Source organism: Pogona vitticeps, chromosome 2, assembly GCF_051106095.1.
Source record: "Pogona vitticeps strain Pit_001003342236 chromosome 2, PviZW2.1, whole genome shotgun sequence".
In the NCBI taxonomy this organism is placed as follows: Eukaryota; Metazoa; Chordata; class Lepidosauria; order Squamata; family Agamidae; genus Pogona; species Pogona vitticeps.
The window spans coordinates 140,210,600-140,225,376 of NC_135784.1; the positions used below are offsets into that span (position 1 = coordinate 140,210,600).

The window sequence follows — 14,777 nt, forward strand, 5'->3', positions numbered from 1 at the left end:
GATATTAAAGGTGATCCATAAAATAACTAACCAGTTTGGCCACTCTTGAACAGCTTTGGGCAGCAAACCTGTGCACGCTTACTTGGAAGGATTACTGGCTCCCCTCAGTATGTCTTATTGTTGAGTAGACTTGCACAACAGATTGCATTCTTAAAACAAAGCTATCAATGCCCTCTGTATTAAAATCACAAAGACACCTGTGACCCTAATGGCTCTTTCAAGCCTACAAGTGCTATTTGGCATCTGCTTTCATGGACTGTAGGCCAAGTCATGAAACGCCAAGGGCAGCTCAAGGAAGCTTACAGCAGAGATTCCATTAGTCTTTTAAGACCTTACTAAAGCATTTATTGTTTTTGCTGCAGCAGCCCCCAGAATGGAAAATCTGTGAGAAACTGTCACATATTAAACTAATGTTTTTAATCTATGTATTAATTTTAAATGGGTGTTTAGATTTAAGTTATAACTCCAAGAGTCTTATCAATGTGAAGGAGAAAAATCCTGCCCATTAAAAATCCTGCACTTCATGCCTCCCTTCACCCATTTTGAGCTTTGGAGAGAGGGAAACAGCTGCTTTGTGATGATGGTGATGAAGATGAAGATGGAAATCTTGTTTCTCACCCACCCCATCAAAACCATTCTGCTGCTTTCCCCTTTTCTCTTCCTGTTAATCTTATCCCTTATCTGCCTCCTTCCTTTTAGGTCACAGTAATGCACACAGAGAAATAGAAAACTTTTAAAAAACATTTCTACAAGTGGCTTTTCTTCCTTTTTTTCCCTTTTTTGGTTACGATTCCAGTGATATGGGACAACTACTGACAGTCAGTACAAAAGAAAATGCCTCCCAGAGTGTGCCAAACATGGTAATTGCCTTTTGATAACTCCATAAAACGGAGATGTAAAATCCAATGAATAAATAAAGTGAAATCCCTATTTTTTGTGTGTAGAAGAGAATGCCCCACCATATCTATACTCTTGTTTTCCCACAGTAGTTCTAGCTTGCCAGAACTGCTGATGGCCAACAAAGAATGGGGCTGTATGCTCTCCCTGATAGATCTTACTGGAGCCCTCTGTGCTCATGGGCAGGGCTGTAGGTAGAAGGGATATGCCAGCTGTCGGACTTGTAGATAAGGGTCTGTCACACCATTTTTGTCATATGGTTTCTGCCAGTTTAGGAGGGAGGCTGAGCCCAAAGGATAGTGACTAGTCAGGATTTATACGGTAGTCACCAGCACAACCCTCTCCCCATACAATCCTTCAGAGGAGACCCTTTTGTCAGTCTCCTTGCTGTCACAGGTGCATCGGAGGGGGTCACGAGAGAGGGCCTTCCCTGCAGCTGCTCCCAGATTGTGGAATGCTCTCCTCCCTTGGGAAGTTAGGCTGCCCCCCTCCTTTTCATCCTCTGCTCAACAGTCAGCCTACCTCTTCACTCCTAGATGCTGGAATCCTCATTCTTTTCAGCATGCTTTCAAAGTTTTAAAGGCTTTGTAGTAATGAATGCATGATTAACGTATAGCCTTTGGATTAGTACTGCATGTTTAATTGCGTTTTAACCTTGTAATTTATTGGAGTTTTTTCCCCCCTAATAACTTGTTTCAATCATTGTGAGCTGTCCCCATGGACACCAATCCCAGTCTCACTGACCTCCCAACCTCCATGCACCAAAAAGGGTGGCACCTACTTGACGGCGTAGGTCATGCGGTCTGGCCTCATGCAGCGCATCATGCACAGCTTCTGCAGAGCCGTCTTGTTCTTCCACTCCTTAGGGAATACTTCCTTCTCCGGGGTCTCAGACTCTACAAACTTTTTCCACCGCTTAGCAGAACCTTCAATGTCGCTGTCTAAATTTTTGAACTCATCCATCTCAGAAAGCACCTGAGAATAGTGTAACAGAAGATAGTGGGTACAAAACAGACGTGGGATACTTTGGAAGGTTGATGGGCCAAATGTTTGCCCCCGACACCCAGGAGTGCTGTACGTGATCCTGACATGTCAGCTAATGGTTGGGGGAACAAAAATCCAGCTCATGGGCCTAATTTAGCCTATTAAAGCCCTCCTGAAAACACCCTCATCGCCTCATAACATGTACATGCTCCTGACATACAGCTCATGTTCTCAATTGGAAAGGCGAGGAGCAGGTGGAGGGTTTTGTGGTCTTCAACCTGCTCCCTTTGTGTCCCCAATGAGGAAGAATGAGGGGAGGTGCAGCCCAACGACAACGTTTGTGCTTCCAAACCAACCTTTATTCCACCCCATCCTTGCCCTAACAGGAAATCCACTGGGGACGTCAATCCAGCTTTAAAGGGAAAGCGCAGGAGAAAGTCGAGTTCTACCGGATTTACTTCTTTCTTCACCAGCAAGACCTAGGGATGAAGGGATGAAATGTTAGGACTATTCACCCCACTACCCATGGCAGTCGTTGGTAGAACAGCTGCTACGGTTCTTCTCCTGAATTTATTAGCCCTCCTGATGGCAGGAGAAAGAGAACCCAAAGGCAAGGGTAGAGATTCCACCCTCAGGTAGTCTGGCCTCAGGTAGTCTTGTAAGTCCAAATGTAGACTGTACATGCTGGTAGGCCGATCCTCAACAGATATTGCAGACGTCAACCTAGAAGGAGGTGATGACTGACCAAAGGAGCAACTAATTGTGTCTCCAGTGATGAAGGTGGTTTTAGTAATGCTAGCTCAGCCTCCTAGTTTTGACCTTGACCTTGGTAGAGTCTGCTGCCTAATCTTCCCTTTTTACTATTAGACTTATTGTTGCATTTCCCCTGTCCTCTCTGCTCTCATCTTCTGTATTTCCCCAATACTCCAGTTGCTTTTTTATTTATGTAGTTTTGTCTCCCTCAACTACTTCTTGCTACTATTTTTTTCCTGAGCTGGCCCAATATATTTTGGTGCCTTTGTGTGTATGCCTCCAGGTCTTCCATAGAGAAAGGGGGCTCCAAAAAAGTCCAGTGGTCTCAACGTAAGAGGCAAGAGTCAGGTTTCACTTGAAATTCAAGTTTTTTACAATGAGGCAATGTTATAACTTCAAGGCTTAAAATTGTCCCCACCTCTGTCCTCTACTCTGTGAGGAGGTGGTTGTGCGTTGGATGGCACAGATTTCTGTTTCTGATTGCTGGAGATGATTAAACTGTCTGCCTTCAGCAGGATTGAAGTTGGTGTCGGTGGGACTGGTTCTGCTGGCAGGATCTTCTTTGGGCAATCCTGTCCCTTGACCTTCTAAAACTGGCCACTTCTAGAACCTCTTTGGGTGGTTCCAGTTGGGGCTGCTCCAGTGCTTCCACCTCCCGTTCAGCCTTTTCTTCTTTCCTGTGTTCCACCCTCTAACCTGCTGATGCCAGTCCAGTCCCTCTTCACTTCTTCTCTACCTCCCTTTTATAATCTCTAGACCTCTTCTTCCCAGAACCTTCAGTCCTTGACCCCCTCTCTTGTCCTTGTGTGCATTCTTAGCCTTCTGATCCCTCCAAGCAAACCTGCCCAGCCATCCTCTCCTCCTCCACTTTCACTGGAGATCTGGTGGGGTGGGTAGCCTCACCACTGGCAGCATAGCCACCATCCAGGGGTAAGGTAGTCCAGGAGGGAATCCCTCAGAGAATGGTTGGGGTGGAAGGCAAGGGTGACATCCTAACCCCTGATTTATCTGGGAGCCCTTCACACTTAAGGAGACCAAAAAAACAGCATCCCATGTATTAAAATACAGTATAGTACTGAAAACCAGCTAACTGGCAGGCATTCCACCCATAAGGCAGAGAAGACATCTCCCTCCAAAGTCTCAGTTCTTGTGTATTTTTCATATAACTCCCCATGACTGAGATGAGATGTTTATTTTCACTAGAATCATGCAATCTTATGAGCATTTGTTTAAAACAGCACTCCATTTTCTTGTGAGCTATTCATTATCCTTGAACATTAAAACATTCAAAGTTCTATAGATCCTTTGTGCACAACAGTATCTGAAAAGAGTGGAGGCATGCAATTTGCTCCTCTTTGAAACTGTTGTATTGTTTAACAAGTTCCTCCTGCTTTATCTTAGTACCTTCAACCCTGTTTCTCAGAAACAGACGGTTGTTGCACCAGTCTGTCTGGAAACTCTTCAGAATAGCTGTGTTATTCCATTCAATATTCAACCAGCAGGAAAAACACCACAGATAAACCCGAACTAGCAAGCATTCATCAAAAGAAAGGGGCTTGGGGGGGGGGGGAGATCTCTTCCATTGACCTAAATGAGCTTTACTTAAAGACCGCAATTAACATCTGTTCTAATATAAAATTTGCAAAAATGGTAGCTCTCAACTATTCCTCATTTCCTGGTAATTCCTCATATAGACTTTGTTTTAACATGGTAAGTCATTTTAGACAGGCCTCCAGGCAATGTGAATGATGTGACTGCACTGTAACTGTTCTGTTTGCTGTTGTGTAATATGCAACTTTCAACTTCCAGCCCCTGGGAAGGTCCCCAAATTAACAGAAGGCTGAAACATGTTGGACGTTCCCAAGACATTCTCCCCCCTCCCACCTTTTTTCTTTTCTTTTCTTTTCTTTTCTTTCTTTTTTTTTTTTTGGCACAACACCTAAAGACAGCCAAATATTTTTGGCACATAGAGAAAATGCCACAAGCCCCTCTCCCCACCCATGGCAGGAAGAAATACAGTAAAAACAAGACTGTTTTCTCTTTCTTTCTTTCTTCCTGCCTACTGGCAGTCGGGACTTTTCCCAAAAAAGAAATGCCAAGCAACGAGAGTGGGGCATGGGTAATGCCAGAAATGCCAAGAAATGAGATATGGGTAAGCAGAGTTCAGCCCTAGGGCTGCATGAGGTGCCCCACTCTCATTTCTTGCTATTTCTGGCAACCGGAGTGGTTTTAAGAAGCACTCTAGAGAAAGAAGAACCAGCTCTGGACCCACCTAGGTTGCTTGCTCAGTCATGCTATGAACGTTCCCACAACTTATTTTACAACGGTCCTTGTTTGCTCAGATAGTAACTTATTATGTTTCAGCTACAATAAAAGGTGGCACATGCTATTGTTTCCCTACAATTGTAATGTGGCTCCCACCCAGGAGCAGTGAGGCTGACTGACTCCACATATGAAGAAAAGAACAAACACACCATCAGTTCTTTAGTCCCAGCATTTATCCTCTTACCTGAAAGGCAACTTGGGCTAGAAAAATAAGCTTGTCTCTCTCAAAAAGTCCCCGCGCTGTATACATGTAGACTGAATATGTGATCTCATCCGTTAGGTTGATCACTCTTTGTTTCACATCATCGGCTGGAAGAGTACGTTGAATGGCTTTCTCAAAGACCACGTTGAATGCCTGGTTGGAAAAGAAGTAAAAGCACAGCCCCAAGGTGGGGTGTGTGTGTGTGCGTCTGTTAAAATGGCTGCACAGCTTAATATTCTATAAAAGCACAAGGGGGATATCTTAGTTTAAAGACCAGATCACCCCACACAAGGGTTCTAGTGTAGCACAGACATCAAGATTCAAATCTTTTGGTAAGATCTTTCAATATGACCTTGTGACAAGTTGTTTCTCTCTGGTCCTCAGTTAGCCTTCACTCTATCGGCTAGATCGCCATAGTACAGCAGTGATACTGCAGAAGTTTTCCTACCAGATTCCACCATATTAGGAGGATTATTCACCCTTACCACACAAGCAACCTATTAAGATTAATGGACTAGAAGGCTATGACTGACTAAAAAAATTCTGTGCCAAGAGAAGAGTGATGATTCTCCTGCACAAATGTAATCAATGACCCATCCAAGTAGCCTGCTACATCATTAATTACCTTTAGGGAAAACTGATAGATGGGATTGATTTTGTTGAGGTCATTTAATATGAAATACAACAAGGATGCTCTTTCTGCAGCTGGCCTGTAGTTTTCTCTGGCTTCATTAATTCTCACTTCAGTAATTTTAGCCTCCTTCACCTAAAAAACAAGCAACATTTCACATGTCACCTGACAGAGCTTCATAGACAGAAAATCCAGAAGGAACCTCTCCAGGCCTTCCCTCTTTCTGATGGGGTGATAGATCTCATCCACTTTTGCTAGGGATTCTGGCAAGCCCTCTGTACTGTGCTATAGATCACAGTAGCACAGCAAAGGCTGGGGGCATCTCACACACCTTTTCTTCAATCTCGTTAGCTGTACGCTTGGTTGTCTCTAGGTTCTCCACCAAGGCTGTGTCCCCAAGGAAGTTTCCTGATGCAGCAGAAAGTCTAGCTAGCAAGGAGTCCTCCAGTTCTTTCAAGATGATCTTAAATTCATTCTGCTGCTTGGTGAGGGTAGCCTATGCCAATAAAGAGCAAAGGGTGGAGGATGAGAAATGGCTGAATGCTGCTTCTCTCTCTCTTTCTCCTGAAGGTAATTAGTATTCACACTTGGGATGCACTAAGAAGCTGGTGAACAAAAAAGGAGCCTCTCTAAAATTAACAGCTGCATCTGTTCTCTTGGCTGTTCCTGGGAATGTCATTTTTCAAAACTAAAAAAGGCAAGATGCTCACAGACCTGAAGCTCTCTATTCTCTGCTTGCTCAAGGAAGTCATAAGGGCAGGGACCTTCTCAGACACGAACAAGTGGATAATGAACAACCTTAGTCAGCTGCCTCCCTTCACTGATGTTCTCACACATGATTCCAGTGATGGGGACTCAAGCAAGTCTGCCTTGAGTTCCACTGGCAACTTGACTTGGACTCAACTTGCGGGTTTTGTTGGGGACTTGAGATTCAACTCGTGACTTGGACTCGTTGGTCTGAGTCACGTGGTTGACTCCATATGGGCCTTTCCTGCCCCCACTGGCCTACCTGCTGGGGTCATAGCCACTTTCAACACCATCTTCAAAAGCAGCAGACTGGACATCCGTTCCCAGAGCTAGCTGACTTTGTTGGCCCAGGCAAGCTGGCACATCCCCAAAGACAAGGGGCTGCTCTGGTAATAACGGGCCTGCCCGGCTTCCCTTCCAGGCCCACCATCTGTGCAGGCCTGGAAGGCAGCATGGCAGCAGCAGGAACAGGTGGGGGGGGCTGGTGTGTGTGTGTGTGTGTGTGTGTGTGTGTGTGTGTGTGTGTGTGTGTGTGTGTGTGTGTGTGTGTGTGTGTGTGTGTGTGTGTGTGTGTGTGTGTGTGTGTGTGTGTGTGTGTGTGTGTGTGTGTGTGTGTGTGTGATGGGCTCTTACCTTCTCCTCAGTAGCAGCCATCTTCAGAGGCAGCAGGCTAGGCTTCCCTTCTTGGAGCCAAGGGCCTTCTGCCTCCACCACTCACCTGCTGCCCAGCTGATCAGTGGGCCTGCACAAAGGCAGGGGCCCCATTCCAGAAAGGAAGTCTACCCCCACTCTCTGCTCACGGTGCTGCCTATCAGCTACGCTGCATGTCATCTTGAGTCTTTGGGTCCCAGTCCCACATCCCAAGCCTCAGGGGGCAGGGCAAAGGAATCTCGACTCGAGGCTTAGGATTTGGACTCAGATTTGCGACTCAGGACTCAGGCCCGAGAATTTGCCAACATCCCTGCATTATCAAAAGCCCTCTGTAACATACAGCTAAGGCATGACCATTGCTAACACCTCAGAGAGGCACTGAGGATGGGTTGCGAATGCAGCTATAGGCATGGGGCTTGTGTCCGTCTTACAGGCCCGAGTCCCATCTTTTGTGCTAGACTTTCCCCCACAGCCTCCGCTACAACCCTCGTCTCTCACCTCCTTAGCAAGTACCGGCTTCTCTCTGACAACATTTCATGTTTTGAATGCCTTCATTTCTACATCACCTGTGCTAGATATGAAGGCTATATCGGCGTACGAATCAGTTCTTTACTCTTTCTAATATACTTAGCCTTTGCTTTCTCTTCATAAATATGTCCATCTGAAATCTAAATGGCAGCTTTACTACTTGCTTTGCTCTAATTATAGTTATAGACAAAGGACGGCCACTACAGACTCTGCAAAGCAGCTTCTTCACCAGATTGCAAAGCCTTTACCTTCAGTTCTTCCAGGTCAGGTCTTTCTTTAGCCACCACAGCAGCTAAAAGCTGGTCCTCCAGCCCATCCCTGGTGACTAGAAAGTTGATCAAAGTGCACTGGGCCTGCATCTCTGGCTTGTAGTGAGGGTTGAAATACTTGGTGTGCAGGATGAGGTGAAAGTTGGGGTGATACTCTACCTCCTTGTCTCCTATCCGTATGTACCTGAGGAACAGAGTTTTGAGAAGCCATGAGAAAACTAAACAAATGAGTACAGCCGTTCCCAAGTCTGCCTGTGAATGAGGTCACAGTTATCAGCAGCAAACGATCAGGGTCACTTTACCTTTCTTTTATTTTAGTGTGGATTCAATGTCCTACTAATGTTTCTCAGGAAAATATTGGTAAAAATATAGCAAGAATTCAAGCCGTACATGCTTTCCTCTAGTAACAAACTGGCAAAAGGGCCTTGAGACTGGGCAAGACAGTTGTTAATGAGAGACATTATCTGAGAAGCTGAAGTCTGACTACTGAAATGGAACATCAGGAAATAAAGTTTAGAACAAAGAATGTATCTATGCTGCAGTTACACCAGGTAGTCTGACATCATTGCCAAGACTCCATCTTGCAAAATCTTGAGACATCTAGTCTGATGAAGTAGCAAGAATTTTCTGCTAGAGAGGTATAGTACAGAGGAGCTCCCTAGCAGAGAATCTTCAATACTTCACCAGACTAGAAATTCCAGGTTCCGATAAGATGGAGTTACAAAAGCCAAATTGACATCAAACCCATAGCTACACTCAATGCATCACATTTCTCGACAGGGCTGCAGAATTACTCAAACTGAATTCACAGCAATAATCGGTATCTCTCCCCCCCCTTTAAAAAAAATCTATTCTAAGTGTTGGAATATATGCAAAAGAGCAGCAAGGACCAAAATCCTATTTTTAGATATATTCAAAGTGCTTGAACAATGAAGAAAAACAGTGCATGTTAAAAGACTATTTGTTTTCCCCCTCTTGGATTAGATATTCCTGAGGGAATGATCATAAGTAGCTGGAAACATGGGGGAGAGGAGGGAATAAAGGAATAAGGACTTCTGTCCTTCTGCCCTCCAAATGGCACCACAGAATGGCAATCTATACACACCTCGGTGGGAAAATAGACAAATTGGTAAAGTTGGGCAAGTTCTGAGCAAAAGCAAAGTGCACATTTCCATGGCCACTCTTCCTATTTGAAGCGTAAGGGCAATTGCATAAATGTTTCCCCATCTCAGCAGGGCCCCGTTGCACAACTAATTAAGCAATTGGTTGCAAAACCAGTCTCGCAAGGGATAAAAGACCCAGCATGCAAAGGGGTGGCTTCACTGATCGCTTGTCTGTCACTGCATAACGCAACAGGATGCTGGCCCATTTGTGCAAATACACACATGCCAGAAAGGAAGGTATAGCCCAGTGGTTCTTAACCTTTGTTACTCGGATGTTTTTGAACTGCAACTCCCAGAAACCCCAGCCAGCACAGTTGGTGGTGAAGGCTTCTGGGAGTTGCAGTCCAAAACTCCTGAGTAACCCAAGGTTAAGAACCAGTGGTATAGCCATGTGCTTGTAATTTTGAACTCATCTAAACGCTAGGCACAAGAAATCCAGCCCTTGGTGTTGGAAATGATTCTTGCAATTAGAATTATTCATCGGCATCTAGAAATCAGCACGACCTCTTTCCTAGTACAAAGATGCAGGGCTGGTGTGCTAATGCTACTCGTCTGGAAGCCCCTGAGTGACAAAGATGCAGGTCAGTGGAAATCCACGGGACATTCTGCACTTCCTTCTGACCATGCAAAAGGGAGAAACAGAATGCACAGTCAGTGCACCTGCTCAGCAGCAACCCACTAAAACTCATGGGGTTACCAAGAAGCTCCTCTTTCAAACAACTGAGGCTTGTGGCTACGAACAAACTTACCTCCCTTTCTTGATGGTGTTTCGACCCAGCAGAGGATCCAGCACAGGCTCCACTGTCTCCCCAATGTTCTCAATGAGCAGAGTGTCTCCAACTGAAACAGCTTGTTCAATGATGTCTAGATAGCTACAGAATTGGAGAAGATTCCCTTAAGTATGCTGCATGGTCTTTCAGAACACACACCTTTTTTCTTTTATCATACTGAAGGACTATGACGGACCATATTTTTTCACAAACTCTGATGCTCAGAGACACAAAAGCTTTGGGGGATGACTGAAATCCAGGGTGGGGCTACCTCTTTTAATTAGCACTGGAATGGGGTCTGCACCAATGTGGCTTGTTGTCAAATATACAGAACAAGGGCTTGGATTTAGGATATGTGGAAATAAGGTGTCTTCCTGTCCTGTTCTAATGAATCTCCCCATACATGCACCCATGCCATGGACCAAGGTCTCCCCATTTCATGTATCCTTTGCCTTGGAGGGGCTGCCCTGGTCAGGAGGGTGCAGTCTAGATGGACAGTCCCAGATCTAGATCCCAACTGCTGGGTGTGAGAAGGTCTGATGAAATGTAATGCCTTGGGAGCACAACTAACTTTGCTTTTGGATCTCTAAGCAATTCTTTGTGGGGAACACAATCAAAAGAATAGAAAGAGTAGCTACGGCACAACCTTTTCTGTCCAAGCCGAATGGCCTTCAGGTCTGCTCCATGTTTGTTCTTGATCCACTTGATCCCCTGGAGCTGGGCATCTATAATAAGCGGCCAACGTTCTGTATTGCATAGGATAGTTGCATTTTCTGTTGACATGCGGTCACTGGGGAGACCCTGGTTGTTCCATGTTGCTATATCTGCGTCATCTGTTAGGAGACTCAAAGGATCCAGCCCAGGAGTGATGGGAATTGGGACCTGGGGGGAAAAGAGTCTCTCTGAAATGCACAGCCTATCCCTGGCTGGTACAGAACTGTATGCCTGGCTACAGTAACTCAAAGGTAAACTCCAGGCAACTTAATAAATTCACAACAGAGGTTAAAAACAGAAGTGGGCAAGGTGTGAAGGTTCTGGGTTTTCAGGATGCTGTTCTGTCTCTGACATTTCCCCTCTCCATAGGGCGACACAACTGCCATCTCACAGCAAAGTCTTTAAGACACCAGGCAGGCAAAGACTCTTTTATACTTCCAGGTGTTTTATCTCTGATGCATTTTTCTTTCTGCTGTGACTGTTTTTTGTGCTCTCCTTTGTTGCTGACAATTTTTTTTTCTAGAAGTTTCAAAAAAGATGAGTTATATGTATTTTTAATGTAAGAAAATAATGAACCCCATAGGATTTACTTCTCGTGTATTTAATGCGGAGAACAGCCTGAAATGGATCCATTTGTATCTTTAAAGTGTCTTTGGACTGAGCATTTAAATTCCTAACAATGCGAGAGGGGTAGGAGTATCATGTCTTCAAAAAGTTACATTTCTGTACTACAACTTTTTGGAATACAGTTGCCATGCTGATTGATGGATGATGGCAGTTGTAGTCTAAGAACAATTTCCCCAGATTCTGGAGCTTGTCAGAATGCAACATGCATTCCCAAATACCCATCTCATGGTGGATGTTTCGAAGGTTAAGCCAGAGATGTACAATTACTATCCTAGTGATGAACAGACTTACCTTTAGCTGTTGTAAGTAAGGAGCCCAGAACTTGTCCAGCAGCTCAGTTCTGTATTTTTTGGTAAAGTAGCCAACGTAGGAAACAAATGCAGTAATCAGGAGCACATCACCACACAAAGTTTTTTCCTGTTCACGGAAATTTTCCACAGACTCAGCCCAACGCACATTTTCTGATGCTAGTCCACCAACAAGTCTTAAGAAGCATTTCAAAAAGAAAGATTAATTTAGTTAGCATAGCTCAGAATGACCCAAGTCAATCTAGTCTTGCTGCTAAGCCTGTCAACTAACAATTACTAATTGTTCACCATCAAGTTGATCCCAACTTCTAGTGACCCTTTACAGGGTCTTCCAGGTACAAAGTAGTCAAAAGTAGTTTCCCAATCCCTTTTTCTGTGGATGGACAGCAAAATGATGAATAAAAAAGTGATAAAATGAAAAGTGCTGTAATAAATATTAGGCAATTGGCTTCCTTTTGCTAAGGTGGTCACTCTCAGTCACATGACTCTTCTGGAATGAATGAGAGAGAGCTATTTTGGAGTCAGGGCTAGAATCCCTCTTCCCTCCCTGCAGGTGTGGGATGGGATGACTATAGTGCTTGTAGGAAAAGAGAAAGCAGCCTATAATCGGAAGCAGTTTGTATGGTTGGAGAGCTAGAAAGTTTGGGGGGTGGAGCAGAGAACCCCCTCCTCTAAGCCCTTCAGGGAGTGGTTGTCACTGAAGTCTCATGGGGGGGGGACTGATCTTGGAAACATTTCTTAGAATGTCAAGCAGTGAGCCTATGTTTAGGTTGCATGTGTGTAAACAAACAGATATACTGCAAATTGCCAGTAAGCGCCCCGTGACCTGACACAAAGAGGATTTGCACTCGGAGACTTCAGGTGTACAAAGCAATACAGTAAGTGATTATTTATTTATTTATTTATTTATTAGTCAAGGCTGAATGTTCAATTTAGTCATTCTGACAGATGCAAATGTTTGCCTTTGTTGTAACTAGGATGCTAATCCTGTTCTGCTCCTTAGAAGTTTAGAAATATGTAGAGATATGAAATATTGGCTGTCAGGGAGCCAAATTACTCATTAAAGAGGAGATCCATAGCTGGGGGCTTGTATCTGGATTATTATTTTTAACGCCATAGAACAATTTCTGAAATGTATTTATTAATCTCTTGCTTTTCACCCAAAGATCTCAAGAATTCCCCAATCCACTGCCTCCCACCTTTGCCATTTATATTCTCATCACATGTGTGTGCGTGCAGATTTTTATTGGGAAAATGAGATGGTGGTAAAACCTAGCCCCCCTTACTTTGCTCACTCATTTCTTAAGGAATCTGGCAGTCCACTCCCAGCTGCATTTCATTTTTTGTTTAAACACAAAATCTGTCATGAATTTTCTGTATGAAGGTTTTTGACTTCCAGTAAAATACGGAATCACAGCAGAAATAAGCCAAGCCAATAATCAACACCATTGGACAGAATTTAACGAGCTTTGTACCTGTTAGCCAATGAAATGACTCTGTTAGTCGCATCAGCCTCTTGCTGGCACTTGATTTTTTCAGCAGTGGCTTTTTCAAACTCAGCAGTTAGATTGGCCAAGTTGGCATTTAGATCCTTGAAAGCGATAAGTTTGCAGTTACTTTTATGACAATCCTTAAGGCTTGCTCAGTCTAGAAGAGAGGTGGGGAACCAGCTTGTGGCTTAAGGGACACATCGGGCCCATTGTACTGGCTCTCAGATTTGGGACAACACCTCTCTCCATCTCAAAGCCCTACTCCTTCAGAAGGTAAATTGGTTAAGAAAGCAACTACCCTCTGCAACCGTGAGGCTGGGACTCCGTTGCTTTGTTCTTCCTTGCATGGAGAAGGTCAAAGAAGGCCATACCCTTCCCAAGGACACAGGCACTTCAAAATGATGTTCCCTCCACTTCTCTTTTTTTTCCCCTACCCAGGAAAAGTGAGGATGCAGTAAAAATGGCTGCATGCATGACAAGCACTTCCAGGCATTTCCCTCCCTGTTCCCAAAAAATTAATATTAAAAGAAAATAAGAGAGTGAGGGAAAAAGTTAATAGGTTTCTATAAATGTACATAAAAAGCAAAAGAGTGTGTTCCATTTCTTAACTTCTCATTTCAATACATAACAAATTTATTGCCCATCTGTCATAAAGAGTATGCATACCTTGCAAATAATTTATTTGCATCCTCATTTCCAAGCATTTTCTGAGGGCCAAACTATACACGGCACAGGCACAGTAATTAGAAGCTCAAGCTCATTGCTGTTCCAGAGACCTGATTCAGGCAGATATTCTATGAGCGGGTGGCAAACCAATTGTTACCAACAAAGTCATCATTGGCAGATGGAATAATATCATTTATTTGAGCACATTGATTTGTGTCTGGGAAATCAGATTATAAATGATTTAAATGCTGGAGGCCAGGTGGAAAACAAAACCAAGCTAACTTACAAACTGCAGCAGGTGTGAAAAGCTCCTGCTGTGACAACCGCTCAGCTTTCAGCACTTAAGGAAAACTCTCTTCCAACAGCTGCCACCTATAATGCATAGTTTGGCCCTGAATCCTTGGATGGAAACTTAGCGGGCGGTTGAGTCACTTTGGCTCCTCCAGCATTTCCCCTCAAAGGAAGAAAACGTTGTCCTAACCAAGGTGCTGTCTAGATTGGGGCTTCAATTGGGGAGGCCATTTCACTTCCTGTGGGCCTCCTTCAACTGCGGGAGCTTGCAAGAATGCAACCACTCCCCGAATGTCATGCCAGATGGAAGAATTCCACCCACCTCTTTGGACAGGAGCTAGAAGACTTGAGGGGCAGGGCTGCTGGAGGAGTTGGAGTTTGTCTCCTCCAAAGTGTTGGATATATTATTTATAACCTTGCGTGCGATAACTGCAAGGAAGGAGGGAACGGTTAAATAATAAGAACCGTCTATTCTATTTTAGCCACTCTATGGCATGTAAGACTCCTTCCCACTTCTCTGTCTCCATCCCCTGTGTTGGATGGAGCAAGGAGGTTGACAGATGAGCTTCTGGAGTTGTTTCTCCTGCAAAGATGCCTCACCAGATGAGCAATAAGTTAACTAGTTGAGCCAAGGTCGAAACTAAATGCGTTTCTATATATGAAAGCGGACTAGTAAAAAATAACCTTGTTTTGCTCTTACCGTAAGCTGAGAAAGACCTTTGCTTCAACTATCCAATACTGCCTTTAACCGGCCATGTAGG

At 44.3% G+C, this 14,777-nt stretch overlaps 1 protein-coding gene across 2 annotated transcripts in view; it reads right to left on the reverse strand.

Annotated features, from left to right (window-relative positions):
- DNAH17 (dynein axonemal heavy chain 17) overlaps positions 1-14,777 on the reverse strand; it is a 128,694-nt gene that overhangs the window by 12,904 nt on the left and 101,013 nt on the right. For both annotated transcript variants that reach the window (XM_078384260.1, XM_078384259.1), the window contains 10 exons: positions 13,045-13,160; positions 11,553-11,745; positions 10,567-10,802; positions 9,900-10,022; positions 7,967-8,171; positions 6,124-6,288; positions 5,787-5,927; positions 5,144-5,314; positions 2,238-2,360; positions 1,679-1,872 (listed from right to left, as the gene is read on the reverse strand). In XM_078384260.1, coding sequence (XP_078240386.1) covers positions 1,679-1,872; positions 2,238-2,360; positions 5,144-5,314; positions 5,787-5,927; positions 6,124-6,288; positions 7,967-8,171; positions 9,900-10,022; positions 10,567-10,802; positions 11,553-11,745; positions 13,045-13,160 — 1,667 coding nt within the window. The remainder of the gene's footprint in view (positions 1-1,678; positions 1,873-2,237; positions 2,361-5,143; positions 5,315-5,786; positions 5,928-6,123; positions 6,289-7,966; positions 8,172-9,899; positions 10,023-10,566; positions 10,803-11,552; positions 11,746-13,044; positions 13,161-14,777) is intronic.